Source organism: Hippocampus zosterae, chromosome 13, assembly GCF_025434085.1.
Source record: "Hippocampus zosterae strain Florida chromosome 13, ASM2543408v3, whole genome shotgun sequence".
NCBI lineage: Eukaryota > Metazoa > Chordata > Actinopteri > Syngnathiformes > Syngnathidae > Hippocampus > Hippocampus zosterae.
Genome location: NC_067463.1, coordinates 12,066,790 through 12,087,391, shown reverse-complemented (window position 1 = coordinate 12,087,391; position 20,602 = coordinate 12,066,790). Strand labels below are relative to the sequence as shown.

The 20,602-nt window shown below is 41.9% G+C and overlaps 2 protein-coding genes and 1 long non-coding RNA gene across 4 annotated transcripts; 2 read left to right on the top strand and 1 right to left on the bottom strand.

Moving 5' to 3' along the window:
* Positions 1-116: 116 nt before the first annotated feature.
* Positions 117-7,084, bottom strand: gpr83 (G protein-coupled receptor 83). Its single transcript, XM_052084183.1, has 4 exons — positions 6,501-7,084; positions 4,268-4,393; positions 2,226-2,359; positions 117-1,751 (listed from the first exon to the last, which is right to left on the bottom strand). The coding sequence occupies exons 1-4, from the start codon at positions 6,942-6,944 to the stop codon at positions 1,037-1,039; spliced, it is 1,419 nt and encodes a 472-aa protein (XP_051940143.1). The 5' UTR covers positions 6,945-7,084; the 3' UTR covers positions 117-1,036.
* LOC127613255 (uncharacterized) lies at positions 6,697-8,294 on the top strand. Its single transcript, XR_007966123.1, has 2 exons — positions 6,697-6,844; positions 7,977-8,294. It is a non-coding gene; the product is annotated as an uncharacterized LOC127613255 (long non-coding RNA).
* Positions 8,295-11,209: 2,915 nt separating this feature from the next.
* Positions 11,210-15,389, top strand: ankrd49 (ankyrin repeat domain 49). 2 transcript variants are annotated; one of them, XM_052083471.1, is made up of 3 exons: positions 11,210-11,339; positions 12,413-12,638; positions 14,574-15,389. In XM_052083471.1, exons 2-3 carry the CDS (start codon positions 12,423-12,425, stop codon positions 15,048-15,050), a joined length of 693 nt encoding a protein of 230 aa, XP_051939431.1. In that variant the 5' UTR covers positions 11,210-11,339; positions 12,413-12,422; the 3' UTR covers positions 15,051-15,389. The 2 variants fall into 2 exon arrangements, with proteins under 2 accessions (XP_051939431.1, XP_051939430.1); XM_052083470.1 differs by lacking the exon at positions 11,210-11,339 and adding an exon at positions 11,436-11,566 and having other exon boundaries at positions 12,407-12,638.
* Positions 15,390-20,602: the final 5,213 nt, after the last annotated feature.

The following is a 20,602-nucleotide window of genomic DNA, read 5'->3' as shown; positions in this document are numbered from 1 at the left end:
TCAAAACATGGCTGATGGCTTTTGTCTTGTCCAGGGAAGCCAAGACAACAAGTATTATCAAAAAATGATGAGAATTGGAATTTACATGTTCTCTCTGTGTTTTTTCCGTTTCTTTTTTTTTTCTTTTTTTTGACATATCCTCCAAAAACATGCATGCTCGATTCATAAAGACACTCAGCTGCACATAAGTGTGACTGAGTGTGAATCGTTGTTAGATCCTTGTCACTGATTTGCAACTATTGTGTCATGGCACATTAGTATTGGAGAGAGACCACCAGGCGTAATTATGCAATTACACTTTATTGGTCCCAAAATGATTATTTATGTAAAAATAATGTATTCTTGTTTCTCTCTCTGAGGCAGTGAATTATTGTGACAGATAGTACAATTAAATGTACTTCCACTGGATGTCAGAAAGTACATCATTACCTGCATGTCCACTTTGACATCTTTTTTAAATTATGTACTGTGAGACTTTTTGTGCTTAATGAGGAAAACGCAAAAGAAATAGATGGATAGAAAGCGTAGAACCGTACATCATCATGTGAGCTGGAGAGCATCAATATGACAAACTACTACTACAATACTGAACATATTGGAGGAATTCCTCTCTCACAGTGTCGCTCAAACGTTTGTAAAGGCAGCATATTTGATAATAAATAAAAATAGATTAGGATCACATTGTTGTAGATCGGTGTATGTATGTTGTTAAGTAATTCACAGTACGTAGCTTACCAAAGACTTTGTGAGGCTTGCCATGTTCCTGAGTTCCATGTGCAAAAACTGTTTCTCCCCAAGAAAATATCAAATTCAATAATAGACAGTAATTGAATTTTCAGCAGGTGTTTTTGTTTGCATTTTAAAACTTTCACAAAAAAGCATCACCTGGCTTGATGCCGCTTTTTTCCCAGAGAACAAAATTAATGATGAATGATAGAAATGTAATAGGTGAGGGGGTTCTTGCATCATCTTTGCATCATCAACACAATGAACTGCAGAAGTGATCCAAAATGTCCCCATGACACGACACGTTTAGTCAGCTCACAGCCACAATGGGCTCGACAGAGAGGATGTCAGTTCTCCCTGTGAGGGCCCGTCTGGCAGTGAAGAGTGAGTGCGTGTCCTTGAGATGAGGTGAATCCTCTGATAAATTGTGGTTCTTCTGCAGCGAAGGGTGGCTGGGCTGTGGCAAAGCTTGCCTCTGCCCAGACAACTCGTCGTCAGGCCAGGCGGTCCTGTGGCACGGGGGGCACGCGGTGGCGGGGTGACGCTCCAGCTCCAGTTCCACCACCACGCTGCGGCTCCTTCTGCACATGCTCAGGAGAAGACGTAACTCCTGGCGGAAGGTGGGGTTAAGACAGCAGTAGATGAACGGGTTGTAGCAGGTGGAGCTCATGGCCAGCCAGTGAAAGCAGAAGTAAAGAACGTTGGACGAGTGGATGGCCTGACTGGACAGCAGCACCACGTAACAGTTGAGCGGGAACCAGCAGACGGCGAACACGGCCACAACTACGAGCAACATGGCGAGCGTGCGGCGCCGCTTCTTCCTATGGGTGGCGTGCTGAGCCGTTGTGGCGTCGCCAATGGCATTGTGGTGCCACAGCCTGTGGGCCACTGTGGTATAGGACGCTGTGATGATGACAAGGGGCAGCATATAAAGGAGTATGAAGGTGAGGAGGTCAATATACTTCCAATAGACATCCGATGGCTCGGGGAAGTCCGGGACGCACAGGCTGCGCTCTTCTTCCTGACTGGTAAGGAGAAAGGAGATCAAGCAAGTTCAAGGCATGTTCACTGTACAGTGGATTAAGATATCCTTTTATTTGTCCCACACTGGGGAAAATTTACAGCCTACAGCAGCAAAGAATGTGGGTAGAAAGAAGAGAAAAAAACACACTGCACACTCCGCTGTGTAATGCTGTCCTGAAAACATGTTGGCAGTGTTAAAAACGATATCAGAAGACAGTGGAAATTGGTGCTGCGCTTGTTTTTTTTCTTCACATTAAAACACGAAATGTTCTGATGCATTATGATCATGGCACAGTCAGGTCATAAACTGATATTTCCATCATTATTACAAAATGATTGGAGAAGGTAATTACTCCATCACCATTGTAACCAAAATGTCATGTGACTATTCTTGTATTTGCGTAATAAAGATGAATCATAGGCGAAGCATTTAGGTCCATCTGGCTTTGTGTGTGTGTGTGTGTGTGTCTCGTTACCTGAACCTGAAAGTGAAAAGTTTCTGGTAGATAGCATGTGGAAGGGAGAAACAGCTGGCCATTATCCAGATGACAGCCACCCAAACACTGCCCTGAATTGGTGACATGCGAGGTCGTAGAGGATGTAAAATTACCTGTGGTGATGGAGGGAGAGGTCATACAGATCAGACCATTAAATGCTTGCCATTAAATTGTTTTCTTCATCTGTGTGTGCCTTACACAGATGCATAGTTATCAGGAATATCTACCAGTCCCATTTACTGCTCCAAATCCGGTTTTCCCTAATCCAGCCTGTTTTGTATGTAATCCTCTTCCAACACACATGATTTATACGATCAGTTCATCAGTAAACTTTAAACAAGCTTGATAACAATGCTGATTATTTGAATCGGTTGTGTTGAAACAGAGCTTAGTTTAAAACAGGCTGGATAGGGGCTCACGAGGTCTGGACTTGGCGTTGGAGTGCCAAATCTCAGCTAGTCTGTATGCTCCCTGTTGCCTTTCTCTGTTAGTCAAATTTGAGAAGCCACTTATCAGATTTTACGCGTGGTCAAATTCTTCCCCAATGGGCCCAGATCTCACTTGAGATTCAGAAAATAAAGCAAAAAATTGATGAAGATCAGACGAAAGACCAACATTGGAATGACTGTCTAGATAGGAAGACACAAGTCACTAAATCACACACACAAAAAAAGCCTCAACTAGACTTTGACTACGTAAGTATGCATGAGTTATGACAATTTGCACTCAGCCAGAAGGCAACTGCACTCCTATGTCAGTGTTAATATGAAGAGTGCAGTGTGTGTGCGTGTGTGCGTGTAAGGTCGACAGGTATTTTCATGCAATACAATAAAGCTGAAATGTGATTGGACCAAAAATAAACAAATAAGGACCGAAAGCTGTGAAGCCAAGACGCACACAACAACATGAAAACAAAAGACAGTTGGAAATCAATTAAATGTTCTGTCACTTCTATAGCGCTTTTCTCCCTTTGGGACATGAAGCGCTTTACAATGTTTCCTCATTTACCTCCTGCAAATGCAGGATCAAGAGCAAGTGGAGACTCTGGTTTCGTCCCACATTCCAAAAACATGTGCGTCAGGTTAATGGTTAATCAAGGCCCTTAGGTGTATGTGTGAGCGTGGATGGTTGTTTGTGTATGTGTGCCCTGTGATTGGCTGGTCACCAATCCAGGGTGAGGACACAGTTGGACACCTAGAAATCAAAATGATCCCTTCGTGCCGACCTCCAATTTGTCCGGGTCTTAAAAGGTTCTCATAGAGGAATTACGACGAAAAGAAGAATCTGTGCCAAATAAGTTTCACCTCGGTATGTTATTAAACTGTACAAAAATATCTCAAATGTAATTGAAAAATATCTCAGTACATGATCTTGTTGACAGAGCCAGGAACACTTGCAGCAACTGATTGAGATACAGACACTGGCATGTAAAATAGTTTTAGATGAAGGCTTGCTACGTTTGAAAGGTGCTGAGGCCAGTTGCAATCAAAAATGCAATTTTATCCACAATTAAACACTTTAATTTGGATCTGCTATCTTTGACCTCATTTGATGAATAGCAGGAATTCAAAATAACATTTTCAATGAAAGGCAAAGGTGTTCTGCGGGGAATTCTACAAATTACAAAAGATGATTAAACTCACGATAAGGGGGCGGGTGGGGGGGGGATATTGAATAGACCAAATCTATGAATGTCATTTTTAAGGGAAATACATTTTTTAATTAATATTCTCACCAATCGTCAGTTCAAATAATAATTGCTGAGATAAAACCAAACTTTGTATGTGAGGAGAGCTGCACAAAATTGCGAGCGATGATCAAAACCTGTTTGAGTCTCTTCTCAATATAAATTAGCATGATTTCAACAACTACTTAACAACAACAAAAACTAACAGTCATGCAATCTGCATTCGTATTGAGTTCCCTGAAAGCAACTTAATAGAATACTGAGCGGCATTAGAAAATGCCAAGTCACACTTTCAAGCAAATGAGTCGACAAGGTTCAGCACATGCACACTAACCTGTCGGCGGTCCAGAGCGATAGCCGTGAGCGTGAGAGTTGACACGTGCAGGGAGCAGTACTGCACAAAGCGACTGATGTGACACATGGTCCTTCCAAAAACCCACGTGCTGTTTACAAAGCGGACCTGTGAGAGACACACTTGCAATGATGCACTGAGTACTTGACGGTCATTCATTCAATTCAATTTATTTGGCATCGGTAAATGTGGAGATGAGATGGAGCCCCGTTTGCCTGAATCTGGGTGTGTATCCGAGCCGTTTATCCTCAGGAGGATCGCGGTCATACTGGAGCCAATCCAAGGCGTCTACGGGCAGTAGGCGGGGTACACCCTGAACCGGTAGCCAAACAATGGCAGGTACCACGTCGACGAACAACCACTCACCCTCACAAACACACCAAGGTACAATTTAGAGCAGGGGTCCTCAAACTACGGCCCGCGGCCCGGATACGGCCCGCGGGCACATTTGACCCGGCCCTCTAACCCTCCTGTTGTCCTCGGGTCAAAATGACCCGTCACTGTGTTAAAAACGGCCCAAAAAACCCTAAATAATAATTTTTTAACTTGAAATTTTCTGACTTTTCCTAGATTGTCCCCAACTGCAGAAAAATTGAAATGTTGTTTTTATTCACATTTCCATGGAAGCTGTACAAAAAAAAGTACAAAGGTGGCCTTCGGGGCAAAATGACCCATGACGCAAATAGGGTTCAAATCAAGGTCACAAAGTTATTTACACACCATAGAATGCTTCAGTGTTTTAGTTGTGTCTCAGATCAATTAGTAGAACACGTGAACAAGACGGTAGCAGACATAAACAAGACAAGATAGGTGGCGTTCTCGTAGATTGCAGAACTCTTTTTTTGTGGATTTCAAGGGGCTATAAAGAGAGTTGTTTAGTTATTATTTATTTCCTGTTTTTTTCTGTGAAGAACTCGGAGAGGGTTATTTAGTTGTTATTTATTTCATTAATAGTGTTATTATTTGTTTCGTGACTTTTTTTTAAAGAACCTGGAAAGGGTTATTTGGTTATGTGTGGCTTTCTGGGAAACAATAAATGTTTTAAGCTCCCCTACGATCGTGGATGTTACAAACTGACACCGGCCCCCCATCAGAGAAGGGAAAAGTTATGTGGCCCTCACAGGAAAAAGTTTGGGGACCGCTGATTTAGAGTGTTCAGTTAACTGACTGTTAATGTTTTTGGAACGAGGCAGGAAACCGGAGTAACCGGAGAAAACCCACGCAGGCCGTTATGACTCTGAACCCGAGATCACTTTTCTAAAACAAATTGGTGGATTACTAGTTTTGAAAGTGTTTGTTCAACTATGTTTCCGTTTATTTTAAAGCGGGGATTGGTGACAAAAAAAATCTGGCAGTATCTCATATTGTTCGTGTTATGAAGTGAACACAACGGACAAAATTAGCCTCCGTAGGCCACAAAAATGATGCCACGGGCCAGATCTGGCCACAGAGCCATGAGTTTCACATCAGTGGCGTTAACGCCTTGTTATATTTATGATTGAAAAACGATGACATCCACTGTCATGTAAGGAACATTTTTCAGAAAATTCAAATTCAAGAATGTCTGTCTGAGGCTGCAAATCCACCAAAATTGCGTTCCCGCGCCTCCAGCTAAATTCAAGTCTACTTTCTGTCACCAAATTGTCAGGTGCGCTAGCGTGTAACGAAAATGCCCTCGCTCACCCTGAACGCGAGGCACAAAGCAGTGTGTCAAATTCCCAAACACGGTCAACTCGATTTAGCTTGGCACAAAGATGAAGATGCGCAATTGTTTTTTTTTTTTGTTTTTTTTTTTACATCAAGCATTCATGCGCCTATCTACCAAAATAGAGCCAGACAGTTTGCCTTGACTCGATGACACTTTTTCACAACGGTTAAGCAAAGATTGTGTAAAGGTGACGAGATTTTAGTTTTTTGAAGAGCAAACTAACTAGAGTGGCTTAATCTTTGGACGGCACTTTTAATAGTACAGCTGTGCGTGTGCGTGCGGGGTGGGGGGGGGGCGAGGCTGGGTGAGAGGGAGAGAGAGAGAGGGGTTTTGCCTAATACGTCTTTTGAAACTCGCCACGTGCACTTTTTGGGGGGGCTTGGTTTTGTGTTGTGCAATTTTCAAATGTAAATATGTGCTTTGACTCGATAAATATAGGTTGGGAAAAATGTCACCATGCATGTGACACAATTTGAACCGTTTCGTTTCACTCGAGCGTGCACTTACCAGCGTGAAAGGCGTGTTGAGCACAGTGATGAACACATCCGCCACGGCAAGGTTCATGATGAACACGCTGGTGGCCGACTGGGTGCGTTTGTTTTTAACGATCACGTGGCACACCATTGTATTTCCGAACAAGGAGATGACGATGATGACCGAGTAGGCGGCGACCAGCAACGCCTTGACGCCCGACTCCCCGCCGCGCCTCCCGTCGCCACGAGCCAGGGAGCGCCAGTCCTCCAGCATCCCTTCGTCAAAATCCAACAGTAAATAAGGCGAAGTCATGTTGCTCAACTTCTCTGACGTGTTCGCTGCAAGTTCCGCGAAAGACAGCATCTCATTCGTCTCAGGTGAGCTGTTGTTTAGTTTGTTGAGTCCCGCTGATACGATTGTGCTCGTGGCCAAGCAGAACACAATTGCGGGCAAGCGCACAAACCCAGATCTCATCATTCTGACTATGCAACTCTAAGTTGTCCTTTTAGAATCCTCCAATTTGTGGCTAAGAGTGTTATTCGCCTGCCTCAAGTGAGCTGTAAAGAAGCGCCCAACAAGTTGCTATACGCATTGCTTTTCTTTAGACTCTCTCCTGCAGCAGGTTCCACCAACGCCCCCCCCCCTCCCCCCCGCGCGCTCAAATGCTTCCTCGCAGTCGGAGAAGACAATTACAGTCAAAGCACGTCAACCGAACCGGCCCAAGGCATAAATACTCATGAGTATAATGTAACGGAGGGCAGATACGTGATTACTGTAATTCAGGGTCATTTTCATAGCCACTTTTACCTAAAAAACTGAAGGATGGCACAAATAAGTAACGAAGTACAGATATGTGAAAATTCAATGTTCAGGGGTGGTTTTATTTTCGTTCCCCAGCGCGAGTCCACCACAAAAAGCAGTCGAACATTGTGCATGAGTGGAGATTTTTTTGTATTGGTATTTTGCGTGGGTTTTCTCTGGGTACTCTCGTTTCCTCCCACATTCCAAAAACCTGCACGGCAGGCTGATTGAACACTCTAAATTGTCCCTAGGTTTGAGTGTGAGCGCGGATGGTTCTTCATCCTGGCAAGCGGTTCAGGGTGTCCCCCGCCTACTGCCCGAAGACGGCTGGAGTAGGCTCTAGCACCCCCGCAACCCTTGTGAGAATAAAGCGGATCGGAAAATGGATGGATGGGTATTTTGCTCGACTTTGCACAGGTAGAATTGTACGGAACCGGGTATTCTGATATGGAACGAGACTTTTCCAGGCCAATTGTGATGCATCCCTTATCCATCCATCCATTTTCTAATCGCTTTATCATCATGAGGGCCGCGGGCATGCTGGATCTTATCCCAGTTGTCTTCAAGCAGTAGGCAGTTTACACCGTGCAGCCAAATTACAGGGTACGGTGCATCTCTATTTGCATTAAAATCAGGCCGGTCAGACAGCAGATTTAAATGTAGACACAAATAAATAAAAAAATAAACACAGGTCGCAGTAGTTTGCAGAATAAAGGCGAGATGTGAGCCAAGGCCACGAGGAGTCTATAGACCAAGATGGGCAGCCGGATGATGTCACCTACATTCCCTTCGATGCAAAAATGATGATAGGCGACTCAAAAAAATGTGAAGGCTATGTCTTTGTTGGGCTGCTTCTTCTTCTCCGGCCGTGAGGTGAAGCAGCCCAGGCATGTTTGTATCAGTAATTCCTGAACTCCAGAGTTTAAAAGATATTGACGAGCAAATTGAATTCTTGCTCTTGTGAGGTTTTTGATTCTGAGTGACTTCCTTCCTTGTAGATAAATAAACACGCATTGAGTAAGTGTGGTCAGGGTGTCATCAGTGCGGTTTTGATTAAAAAAAAAAAAACACTACTTTTTCTAACCAAATTTGCAGATGTTCTGGGAGGGGGGCGGGGGGGCAGGAATGCCCAGTGAGGCGTAGCGCGTCTCAACTCTCAACTCAACTGTATTTATTGAGCACTTTAAAACAACCACCACTGTATACAAAGTGCTGTACATGGAGCAAATATCACATATACGACAATAAACAAGAAATTAATAATAAAGGCAGTAGAAAGCACAAAACCAGTAAAACTAAGATCAAGTATGAGTCATGCTGAATCAAAAGCCAAAGAATACAAATGAGTTTTGAGGCGAGTTTTAAAGATGGGCAGCGAGGGGCTTGCCGAATGTTCAGTGGGAGGTCATTCCAAAGAAAGGAATCAGCAGGGACGGATAAAGGCTCGATCCCCGCTGAGCCTCCGCTAAGTTCTTGGTACCTCTAATAGTGTCTGGTCCGCAGACCTGAGGCACCGGTCAGATGTGTAGAGGCGGAGGAGCTCATAGAGGTAAGGTGGAGCGAGGCCATTTAAAGATTTGAAAACAAATAATAGGATCTTAAGTAGAACTCTAAAATGTACAGGGAGCCAGGGAGCCAGTGAAGGGATGCCAGAGGAGCAGTGATGTGCTCCCTCTCATGAATATCAGTCAAGAGGCGAGCAGCAGCATTCTGGACCGACTGGAGACGCTTAGGGAGGATTGTCTGACTCCAAAATAAAGTGCATTACAGTAATGCGGCCGGGATGTGGCAAAGGCCCGAATTACTGTTTCAAAATGCTCATGATAAAGGAGAGGTTTTCAACTTTAGCCAGCTGCCGAAGATGATAGAAGTTCGATTTAATAAGGGTACCAATTTAAAATCACTTTCCAGTTTAAGACCAAAGTTTGAGACTGGTGACTTAAGATAAGGAACCAGGTGGCCCAAGTGTACAGGATATGATGTACAAGGGCCACTGGGACCAGACGCTATCACCAAACTGAGAAATACGCTGAACTAGACCATTGACCCCTCGTGAAAATAATGACGCAGACATTTTTACGCCAAGCGTAGGTTACTTTTTGTTATCAAATTGTCAGGCGTGTTGAGGGTGAGCCAACTCCATGCGGCAGAACACCCGCAAAGTTGCACGAGTATGAGCTCATGACTTGCATGGGCATGAGCTCACCGGCAACAGTCTACCAAAGTCAATGATCTTTCTGACAGGTTGTTTTGATTTTTAACCCTAATGATGTCATTCAGCTCCTGTATTAAATTAGATTGTATTATCGCATATGTCGGTGGTCAAATCCATAGAAGTAGCGCGTGTGCGGCGAGACACGTTGCTAGGCAACGTTCAAACAACAGCCGGCTCACTCACTCAACTCATGGAACAACTCCCATTATACATTCAGTAATAAGCAAGCGAATTTAATTTTAATTAAATTGAATTTTATCATATTTATTGCATGCAGAATGAAACTGAGCATGCGCCTTCAAAGTCACCTGTTGGATGAGCCGCGCATATCAATGGAGACGAAGAAATGAATGGGTGACACATCTTCTGAGACTGCGCAATGTTTCGCTGATTACGTGATGCTTGCTTCAGTTAGAGTATTACCTTTGTTCATGGCAAAAGCACAGCTAGAGACTCCTTATATAATACAATCTCTTACTCAAATGTACTAGATAGTTGCTGTCTTTGTGACAGAAAACGAATTTCCAACCCTTTCACACATCAAACAATTTCCGTGGTTTCTGAACTCAAAAAATGCTGCAATTGTATCTTATTGTCTGCTTCTTTTATGTGTCTGAATGAAATCAGACTGAATTAATGCTGAACAGCGTGAGCCGGCACATGGATTTCAAATGACCCAAATAGGGCTTGGATGTCAAACTGAATCACCGAGCAGCTCAAAACTCAAGCTACACTTGGTCTGTTCCATTGCGAAGTGTTAATTGTGTAACAACACGTAGCAAGGCCATATTCAGAAGGCGGCATGGTGATCCACTGGTTATCACGTCCGCCTCACAGCGCAGAGGTGCAACGTTCGATTCTGGCACCGGCCTTCTTGTCTGCATGGGGTGGTTTGTTCTGGGTACAATACTCCGCTTTCCTCCCACATTCCCAAAACATGCATGGCAAATTAATGGAACACGAGAAATTTTCCAGAGGTGTGTGTGTGTGTGTGTGTACAGTGTATATATGTATATATGTATCAATAAGAATCGAGTTGGTATACTCGAGTACGATTTATCTTCGCTTTTGGTTGTTGTAGTTGACATTGTGGAATGGTACCCTTGAAGGAAAGCAGTGAAATTGAAGAATATGATGGAGATAACAGTACAGGAAAATGAACATTTTATGCGACACAAAGTAATACATACATGTTTGTCCTATGCTTCCCATTACAAGTGTGTGTCAACAAGTGCTACTATGCTAAAAGAATAATTGAACAGTTCAAATTGGTGGTTTGCGGCAAATATGTTGCTTGTGCCAATCAAGAAAAACAGATTAAAGGGATGGATGGAACTAAATTTCAAAAATTCAACAGAGTGAAAATGATATTTAACAGTGAAAATTTACAGTATTATAAAATACATCAATGGATACCTGGATGGATGGATGGATGGATGGATGGAATTGTAAATGAATTGAGACGAGATAATTATTTCGACAAATGTAGTTTTTGTCACTTTTTGCTGTTTTCGTGTCTATCGGCTGGGATAGGCTCCAGCACCCCCCGCGTCCCTAGTGAGGATCAAGCAGTTCGGAAAATGGATGGATGGATTAATGAACATGGGGGGTGAAACACTGAGATTATCGCAGTTCAAATAATAACCGCATAGCGACGCTGAACTTCAATGGAGCACCAAAAACAACAGTAGTAGAAGACGAAGAAGAGGAATATGAAGAGGAAGAAGCCGTCAAGAGACATGGGTGTAGTCCTTCAAACATGAGACTCACACAAATTAGAGCATTAAAAACTACATTTCCCCCAACGCATCAACAAAACACTGTCGGGTTTTAGTTTCAATCCGGAAAATCGAGGGGTGAGAATTCTAGTTTTTTGCCCACATTTAAAAAAACAATGTGTATAGTATGACTTTAACGCTTGCCTGCTCTGTATATTAAACTACGTGTGCACGTTTAAAAAAGAAAATGTGATTTATGACGAACGCTTGCGTGCTCTGCATTTAAACTACGTTCCCGACGATGTCCGTGTTTTAAATGAACGGCATCAAACAGCAGCAGTCGTCTGACGTCGGCATTGTAACTCCTAACAGGTATGACAACACAAGAACACGCGTTTCTCAAATCAAACGCATGCACACACAAAAGCATTGGGCTTGCGTATGGAGCAGCTTTAGGTCCACGCTTTTTATTCATGGTTTATGATCTGTAACATGATCGTGGACGCAATGGTAAACGGGAAGAAACTCGGAACCGAACAGAGAATCACAGTCGGAGGCCATTTGCTTGCTATGTCCCTGGAAATACAATGTACTTGTTTACGTGTTTGTACATAAGAGTGGGAATTTTAACAGCAGCCCGTTGACTGCATTGCAACTACTGCGAATGATGAACGCGTCTATGTTTTGTCAATACAGCAGTAATGGAAACACTTTAAAGACCCTGTCAAGATAAATAAATGCTTCCTAAATTTGACTAGCCACGGAGAAGATTGTTGTTAATTTGCGTGATTAATATAAATTGGCAAGTAGATTTAAATTAGCTATCAAAATGTTGAAAAATTAGGCTTTTTTGGCGCTGTCAAGCAGCGTGACCGTCAGCAGTCAATCAAATATTACTAAAATGATGGTTGCTTGCATGGTGTAAAACACAGGTGTCAAAGTCCCGTCCTCGTGGGCCACTTCCACACCTTTCTTTGAAAACTTTTCAACTCGGTACCAGCGTCGCAATGAGGTTGCAACACACTGAGCAACCATTTCCAAATATGGGCAAGCCTTCCAATTGTAGTGTTGAGAAGATGGGGGGGGGGGGGGTGTGGAGGCTTCATCTTTCCCATAACACTAATGAGGACAAGCACTATAGAAAAGATGGATGGGTATGTTTGCCACTGTGTCTCTCTCATTGCTTTGTTCATAAATTATTGGACACAGAGAGTCGTCAGCATGGAGTTTCCAGACGATTTTAACCAGCTAGATCTTCTAAATACACACAACCACCTGATCCCTCGAGGGGCTAGCAGCCTGTGGACTGGGAGTAAAGATGAAGAGGGAGAAATGGATGATGAAGAGGTCCATAGTGAGGAGTGGTGCCTTCAAAAAGAAGAAAGTCTCAAAGACAAACCAGCTGCGCTCATTCTTTGGGCTGCAGAAAACAACCGTGTAAGTGTGCACAAATTTCACCTGTTTGGACTCTCGTGTATGAAAGACACAATGCCGGTTTTGGGTTTTGCCATTTTGATACCTCACTTTAGTGTAACAATCTACTCAAGTCACCTCTCAAGATAAAGACAATTCAACACCACAAATCATGATGTACTCCAGTTTCAAGGATTGAAATAACTTTTTTAAATCTTTGAGCAGTTGTTTTGCTAATCAATGAATTCCTCTGAGGAGCAACTTTGTAATATTGAGGAGCAATTTTTTGGTAGATAATCCGGCGGACCTGAACCAATGACAGTTGGTTCATGACATGGAGTTACTATGCTTGTATACACATATACATATATATGTAATATGTATATGTGTATGTGTATATTAGATTTGTCAGTCTAGCGCGTTTTTATTGGCATTAATTTAAATGAATTTTAACGGGATTAAATTTTTTCTCGCGAGATTAACGCGGAACACGTCACAAGCGGATGTTACGTTGCTCTATAAATACACCAGAACAAAACAAGCGCGCTGCAGAAGTCCAAGCCCATGTCTGTTTTGCCAGCCACGGCAGCACGAGACACCGAAAACGGATACTTAAAGAATTTATGAATGGGAAGTTTACTTTTAAAAAGTTGCCCGATTGCTCCGGTGACAAGACCAAAGTTATCTGTTCTTCTCTCTCTCTGTATCATACAGGTATACAATGTATGCCACTGACACGATTGTTACTTGTTTGGAACTATTTTGTGTGGAAGGTTACAGTGTTCTGCATCCATATAAATAGAGCGGTTGGAGCTTCTCTGTTTGTCTGACAGTGGTAGCGACCTAGCGAAAATAAAACGTCCCCAGTGTTGTCATCGAACCAAGTGTAGTCATTCATAATGAGGTCTACACAAAAACCATAGAGAGACTTCCGCACAAGAAGGACCAACATAATCAACATAGCCTGACTGTGTTAGGGGGAGTGACCCTCCCCCCCCCCCCTTTTCAGAATGGTTTGCCCCAGCAGCACGGGGGAAGTGCGTGCGCTTTTTTTGTACGGCGGGCAGTTTTGAATACAGCGGCACATAATGAACACTGGTGTCTGGTGTCTCGTTATTCTTCAACAAACGTACAGAAACAGACTGCTGTGTTCAAAGCAAACTTGAGAAAAACGAAGTATGCAACCATGGTTTAAATGCACTATAGGCTGAGTACTAGTTTACCTTAGATGTGCACTTTATAATGTTGTATTGTTCTGTTTTGATTTTATTTAAAAAAGCTGTTAAAGCAGCTGTTTTGTGACAAAATATTGTTTTCACTGTTGTTGATGGAGAGTAATATTGTGTGAGAGATTATGTGTGAATAACTGCTCCAAGTGAAAAATGTTCATGTAAAATTGAAAATCGAAATTATTTTAGTAAATATTTGCATTTGGCACATAGAAAACTGATTCATGATTCCATGTTGATGAGAGCATTAAAATGGGGGAAAATAGGACAAAAAATGTAAAAGGAAATTCAGAAACGATAAAAAATGTGTGAGTAATCACGATAAATTTTTTAGTCCATTTGAGTTAATTATGACAGTTGCATTTTTAATTAGATTAAATATTTTAATCGTTTGACAGCTCTAGTATATATATATATATATATACTTCTATATACAGAACTATATGTAATTGCTAAATTTATCTTTAGCTACTCTGGTGGATGGGCTTTTGTATGTTTCTATAAATCAATAAAAGATAATGAATGTCAGTGGTCCCTGCATCCTGTTAGGACACCGCTGGTGTATTTTTGTAGTGAATTGCTGAACAACACGATGGCTCGTCACATGGTACAAAAGTCATGTGAAGTCGGTTATTTTGCAGATGCTTTAATGCTGCTGCCTGAGTGCAATTATTGGGCAGCCACGGAGCAAACCACCCATTTTTGATTACCAATGTGATTTACCTTGCAGGTGTCTTTGGTCCACAGATTGTTAGCTGCAGAGGCCTCTTTGGTACACAGCAGCGATGAAGACGCTTACACTCCCCTGCACCGGGCCGCCTATGGCAACCACGTGGACGTGGCGGCTGCCTTGCTGGCTGCCGGCTCGAAGGTGAACGCTCGCACCGTCGACGGTTGGACGCCCCTCCACAGCGCGTGCCGCTGGGGGCACGTCACCATGGCGACCTTGCTCCTCCATCATAGCGCTGATGTTAACGCTCAGACCAATGGAGGCCTCACGCCTCTCCACCTAGCCGCCTCGCACAGCAGTTCTTCCAAAAGTGACTGGCGCCACACTTTGGAGCTCCTCCTCTCGCAGCGCCACCTGAAGGCAGGACTTCGCAGCAACAGTGGGGAGAGCGCCAGTGAGCTGGCTCGACGAAACGGCCCCTACCACTTCCTGTTTGAGATGGCAGAAGACTGTACCAGTGTTTTTCCCAGCCAATGAATGTTTTCTTCAAGACAAGTGTGAGGAATTTAACAGTTTTAAATAAATGACTTTGGTAATGTCCCTCTTGTCAAATTGCATATTCAAATGTGGTAATTAATGACAGTCTTGGGAATTTTAGGAATCCAATGTGACAGATTCGGCTGTCACATTGGCATTTTGTTGAACTGAGTCTGCCCTCGCAAATTTCTTTTTCCCAACCTGTTTTATTTTGACTCTGACTTCTCCTCTTGAGGAACTCGAAGGGTGTCTGCTGATGTACACAACATTGAAAATTTTTTTTCCCTTCATTAACTGCAGACACTCAAGAGGTTACATAAAACATGTTTTGATGCTCAACTATTTGTCTTCCATCGGTGGTGAAAAATTAACACAAAGTTTGCACTTTTTGGAACTTTAGACATTAACACAGCCTAATTGTTATTCAAATTATCTGATGTTTTATGCGACACATTTTAAACTCATTTGGAATTGCGTAAAAACAAAAAAGAAGGGAGGTGCCATTATGATTCTGACAGTTCCAATTATACCATATTAACTTACATTACATGGTAAGAAAAAAAATAAGGTGTGAACATGACGGCCACATGGCAAAGTTTTGGACTTGGCTGATCATGATCCAGATCATCATCATGTAACACCTAACTGTCACGATTCGGTTTGGGGACCAACAGGTGGCACTGTAGAGCTCCCCTGGCAGCTGCACACCTGTTGGCCATAGGTAATCAGGCCTATAAAAGGACTCTTGCCCGCACACTCAGTGTCGGGTCATTGTTGCTTTGCTACTGTCATGTCTGTTTGAGTCATGTTTTGGTTGCTGCTATGTTTTATCTTCAGTCATGATTTTTGTTTGCTACTTTGGACTTTGTTTGCTTAGGATTTAGTTTTCTGTGTTTTATCAATACACATCTTCAAATACACCCTGCTCCTCTCTCCTGCCTGCTTTTTGGGGTCCACCACCACCATGCAACGTGACACTAACTGAGACAAAATGTGGATATTCTGGCCTGAGTGGTCGCCTGCAGCATCCCTGACATTATAGAACGTAGTCAAGGTGAAGTACTTACTGCTCTTTTGCATGCTCCTGACAGTCAAACATTTGTTTTGTTTTTGTCATTTCCGTTTGCTGTATGGAAAAACAGTCAACAAAGCAATTGAACAGTGATGAAAAAAATTGTCTTTTTTTTCCCGAGGCTTTCATCAGACATGCAGATGGGTGAGTCAACCTGCAGGAAGGTGACCTTGTTAGTGTTGTGTTTTAATGGTTCTTAAATAAAAACCTCATGAATTATACATGTGTGGATCGACTTGTAGTAATGATTAGTTTGGAAAAATGCATCCGAGCTGAAAAATACACCTCTGTATTGATATCTTTCATGGTAAGAAGATCAAATGATTCAATCATAATTTTAGAAAAAAAATTTTAGAAAAATCGAAAAAAGGAATAAAATGAATAAAGAGTAATCCATTAAAAGAAACCTGTAAAAAGACAAAAATATTTTTAAAAAGTGTGGAAGGCTTTTAGTTTTTTGGGTGATATCAAGAGTAATCGGTTCTTAAATTACACAACGCCTAATAATCGACAAGATAAATTTGGAGTACGAACAAGTAAGACACTCGATTGGCTCTCTCTCTGATGCAAATAATATTCTATCTTCTTAGTTTACCTTAGTATCGCCATAATTAGGTCAAGTCCAAATGAAGCTGAATTAGCTTCTCACATGTAGCGACAGGCCAAACAGCTTTGTACAATCCTAACACGCGTCATGTTCGTGAGAATAACATGAACATGGTCCGAAAACACATAAAAAACGCAATATAAATGAAGCAGTTACTGAGTAAATATAAAAGGTATTTTCTAACTAATTGTAAAGCAACAATTACATTAATCAAGCCATCATAATGCATTGTCAAGTAAAATGACAACAAATCATATGTGAATATGGTTCAATCATTACAACACCCATATCACTTTTGTGTAATTCATAGTATAACAAATAATTTTGTTTTTTTTCTAAGTCATCATGCCTTTATGGCATATCAATTTATATCATATGCCTTGCATTTGTGTGGACGGTGTTCTAATTCCCTACTTTAAATTGGGTTTGGCGCTCTCTTCATATTGACATGGTGCCCCTGTTACATCATTTATCATCCGCACTTCACTTATGGGCTCTTATACCCATACTCAGTCCAACAGTGGCCATAGTGGGCTTTCAAGACGTATTTATATATATGTCGGATTGAGTTAGTTAATGCATGTATCAAGTATGTTAAAAGCAGAAATCAATTTATTTGATGTGTAAGATGATTAAGAAATGATAGAAAACTCATCATTGATTGATGATAACTACATATTGAAAAGGTGTAGAAATTTGCTGAGTGTGATTCGACCCTGTCTATTGATAGGTCAGTTGGTTTTGTTTGTTTGTTTTTTTTGGAATTCTCCTTTTGCCCTGTTACTTCCTCGTGACGGATTGTTATTTCCACCACATCCACTTGGATTGACGGCGAGCCTTCCCACTTGGATCTAAAGAGATACAGATGTACTATGGATACCTTCTGGCGAACTCTCAATTATTGCGCTTTCACTCCCGTACAGATTACATGAAACCAACACACCAGACAAATTACTACAAACTTTTATTTCATAGCCCTACTCCAACATACCTGATTCAATTGTTCATGATTGTTTCAGGGCTCTTCAGAGCTTAATGGTGAGCTGATCATTTGAATCAGGTGTGTTTGAGTCGAGGGGGATCTAAAACAAGCAGGATATGGCTCTCGGGGGAACCCGGGTTCCCTAGCCCTGCTTTTGACGGGACAAAATGGAAACTGCTAGTTTTGCCAGTTAGTGCCCTCGTCTGCGCATGCGCGGTGAGGCATGCAACATGTATATGACTGGCTTCCCCCGCATATCAAACAAGTGACAAATTTCAAAAGGGATGATCGAGATTTCTTTAAAAATTCATTTATCACCATTGACTGGCAGCTTATTCCAATGGTATAGAACCAGGTGTGCTGGCAGCAATTGAGTAAATGCCATGCAATCGACCGCTAACCCCTTTGCAAGCTACTGGTCGATCGAGAACGACGCAAGTGAGCACACCTAATTTACATTGTGCTTCAGGCAGTTTTGCACTCTTGCCAGAAAAAGCGACCGTCTGTAATGAATGGCAATTTAGGCCATTTCGTCTAAAATAGAGTCTTTTTCAGATTCACTTTGTTCATTTGATAGGTTAGTTGTTGTGGCAACCTTTGCATGTCTGCTGGAGTGCATTAGAAATGTGAATGTGAAAGCAATTTGGCGGTTGGAACCCCAGTGAAAAATCATTCCCTTTCAATGCTGCAAACAATTTAACCTCCAGAAAGGTCACTCGATGTTGCCTCTTGATGAGCTCCGATTTCGTGCATCTTTAAATGTCGTGCCTCCACTAGTGGCACTTGGGTACGTCGGATTTTGGACTGAAGTCACGAATCGGAGCAGTGAGAGAAACATGAATGCAGTGATTAACTCTGATTGGAGTTAGAAGCTATTGCAAGCAGTAAAGATAAAAGCTTGGTACTTTAAGGTTAAAATTGAGTCATGCCTTTGGTTGTGACCCTTTGTTATCAAAAGTACCCCATGTTCAATACAGTAAATTAAATTCGGCATGGTATGTGCGCGCGTTTTAGTTTTTTGCCATTAAAAAAGTCAAATGTTTGTGTAGTTACTGGCTTGAGAATTTTTTTAATGAGGCTTTTCATGACAGCGTTCTTGTGTAGACCAATTTAGAGAGTGATGCAAAGAGCCATTGTCCACAGGAATGGATCCTTTCACCAGCCAAGTGGTTCAATATCTTGTAAATGCCCAATGAGATTGTGTGCGTAACAAGACAGCCTATAAAAATATGTTCATATTAAGTGTTTCAATTAAAGAAAATACAGATGATGATGTTCACGTATTTGCTTTTAAATCAGATTTGTGGTTTCTAATAAATAAATATTGTATACTTTTAAAAATTCGTGTCATCCGATGAGTCAGTTGTGACCCGCGATGAATGGGAAATCATAATGCAGGTGCAATGAAAGGGACATTTTTCACATCATATCACCTGACACACAACCCTTCACAGTAACATCAGCAGTGAGAGGTTCCCTGTAAGGTCTCCTAAATGAGGGTTGCTATGGAAATGGCAAATGCGCCTCTTCCCTTGATTGAAAGTGATCCACTTAAATGATTTTCCAGGTGTAGCGGAGCAGTTTTCGGACCAAAATCAAACACCAGGCTTTGCTGAAGGTTCAACATCTTTGTTCCACAAGGGCAAATTTTTCAACAGATGCTCCTTCAACTTTCAGGATTTCCAATGTATTGATCAAAACAGAGACCATAAACCACAGGCGGCCGCGACTGTGCAGTATATATTTGGAATGCATGCTTTTCTCTGATATCAGCACGTGCTGTGACCAGAGACGCGTGGAGAAGTCATGGCAACCAAAACGAAAAGGATTCCTGCACATTGTGCTGAGTGCTCTGGCTAGACCACAATTAGTGGTAAATGATAACGGGTTCGAAAATGTATGACGGGTAGTGATGTGATCCAACTTTGCAAGTGCCAATTAGAAACCATTTAAGGGTAATTGTGCTCTGAGACATAAATATAATTCAAGGCCACTTTCACTGTTGGGTCTGTTCAGTTTCAGCCAGGGACATTTCCAATAAAATCCTGTGAAATTAAAAATGTTTGCTTTTTTTTTTAGGACAAATCATGGTACATGGTTAAAATGTGATTAATCGAGATTAATTCATTACAAAGTCTGCAGCTAATTACATTAAAAAATGTAATCAACTCCCCCCCCCCTAATGTTTATAGAATGACTATTAAATAAGTAAGAATTTGCCTTGCCTAGGTTCTCTATAAATGGCCGGAAATAATGCGCTACATGGCCAAATAGGTATGTAAAAAGAATACTGATGTCAGATTATTTTTATTTACCATTTTTTATGTGATGCTGCTAATTTAGTGGAAAATACATCATGCTGTTTTGCTCATAAATGTGTAAATCTGACTCGAATGCCTCACCAGCCGTGAACGTCACAACACGCCACTGGCCCCGAACAACCTTACATGCATTATTATTACCTCGCATCTGTAATTCCGCACATTAGATTGGTATGTAGTAAAAAAGATGCAAATTCTCTTCTGCATCAGAGACACATTGGAATAATCGTTAATGGTGCAGAAATATGGGCAGTGGTTCTCACATCTTGTTCTGAGTTTTGGGCCTTGTATCTCAGCTTCTGCATTCTTGTGTGAATTTTCTCTGGGCACTGTGGTTTCCTCTCGCATTCCACTGGCTTTTTATGTTAATTGGGCTTGGCTACTTGCGTTCACCTCATGTCCTTTTTTTTCCTGCTTTGAAAATGTACCTGTAATGGGGTTGTTTTTTCCTTTCTGAAGACCTTACTGCATCCAATGCTGGACTGAGTCGATAGTAAACCCTTATCTCGTCTACCTATTGTGAAGCTGTGCTGCTCCTAATACTTCCAACTCAATAATGTGGTTATTCAT

Excerpts from the sequence above, each read along its gene's own strand:
- ankrd49 (XM_052083471.1), top strand. The coding sequence starts at position 12,423 with ATGGAGTTTCCAGACGATTTTAACCAGCTAGATCTTCTAAATACACAC. Across the intron at positions 12,639-14,573 it reads GGGCTGCAGAAAACAACCGT|GTGTCTTTGGTCCACAGATT; the intron begins GTAAGTGTGCAC and ends TTTACCTTGCAG.
- gpr83 (XM_052084183.1), bottom strand. The coding sequence starts at position 6,944 with ATGATGAGATCTGGGTTTGTGCGCTTGCCCGCAATTGTGTTCTGCTTG. Across the intron at positions 4,394-6,500 it reads TCAACACGCCTTTCACGCTG|GTCCGCTTTGTAAACAGCAC; the intron begins GTAAGTGCACGC and ends TGTCTCTCACAG. Across the intron at positions 2,360-4,267 it reads TCGCTCTGGACCGCCGACAG|GTAATTTTACATCCTCTACG; the intron begins GTTAGTGTGCAT and ends CCATCACCACAG.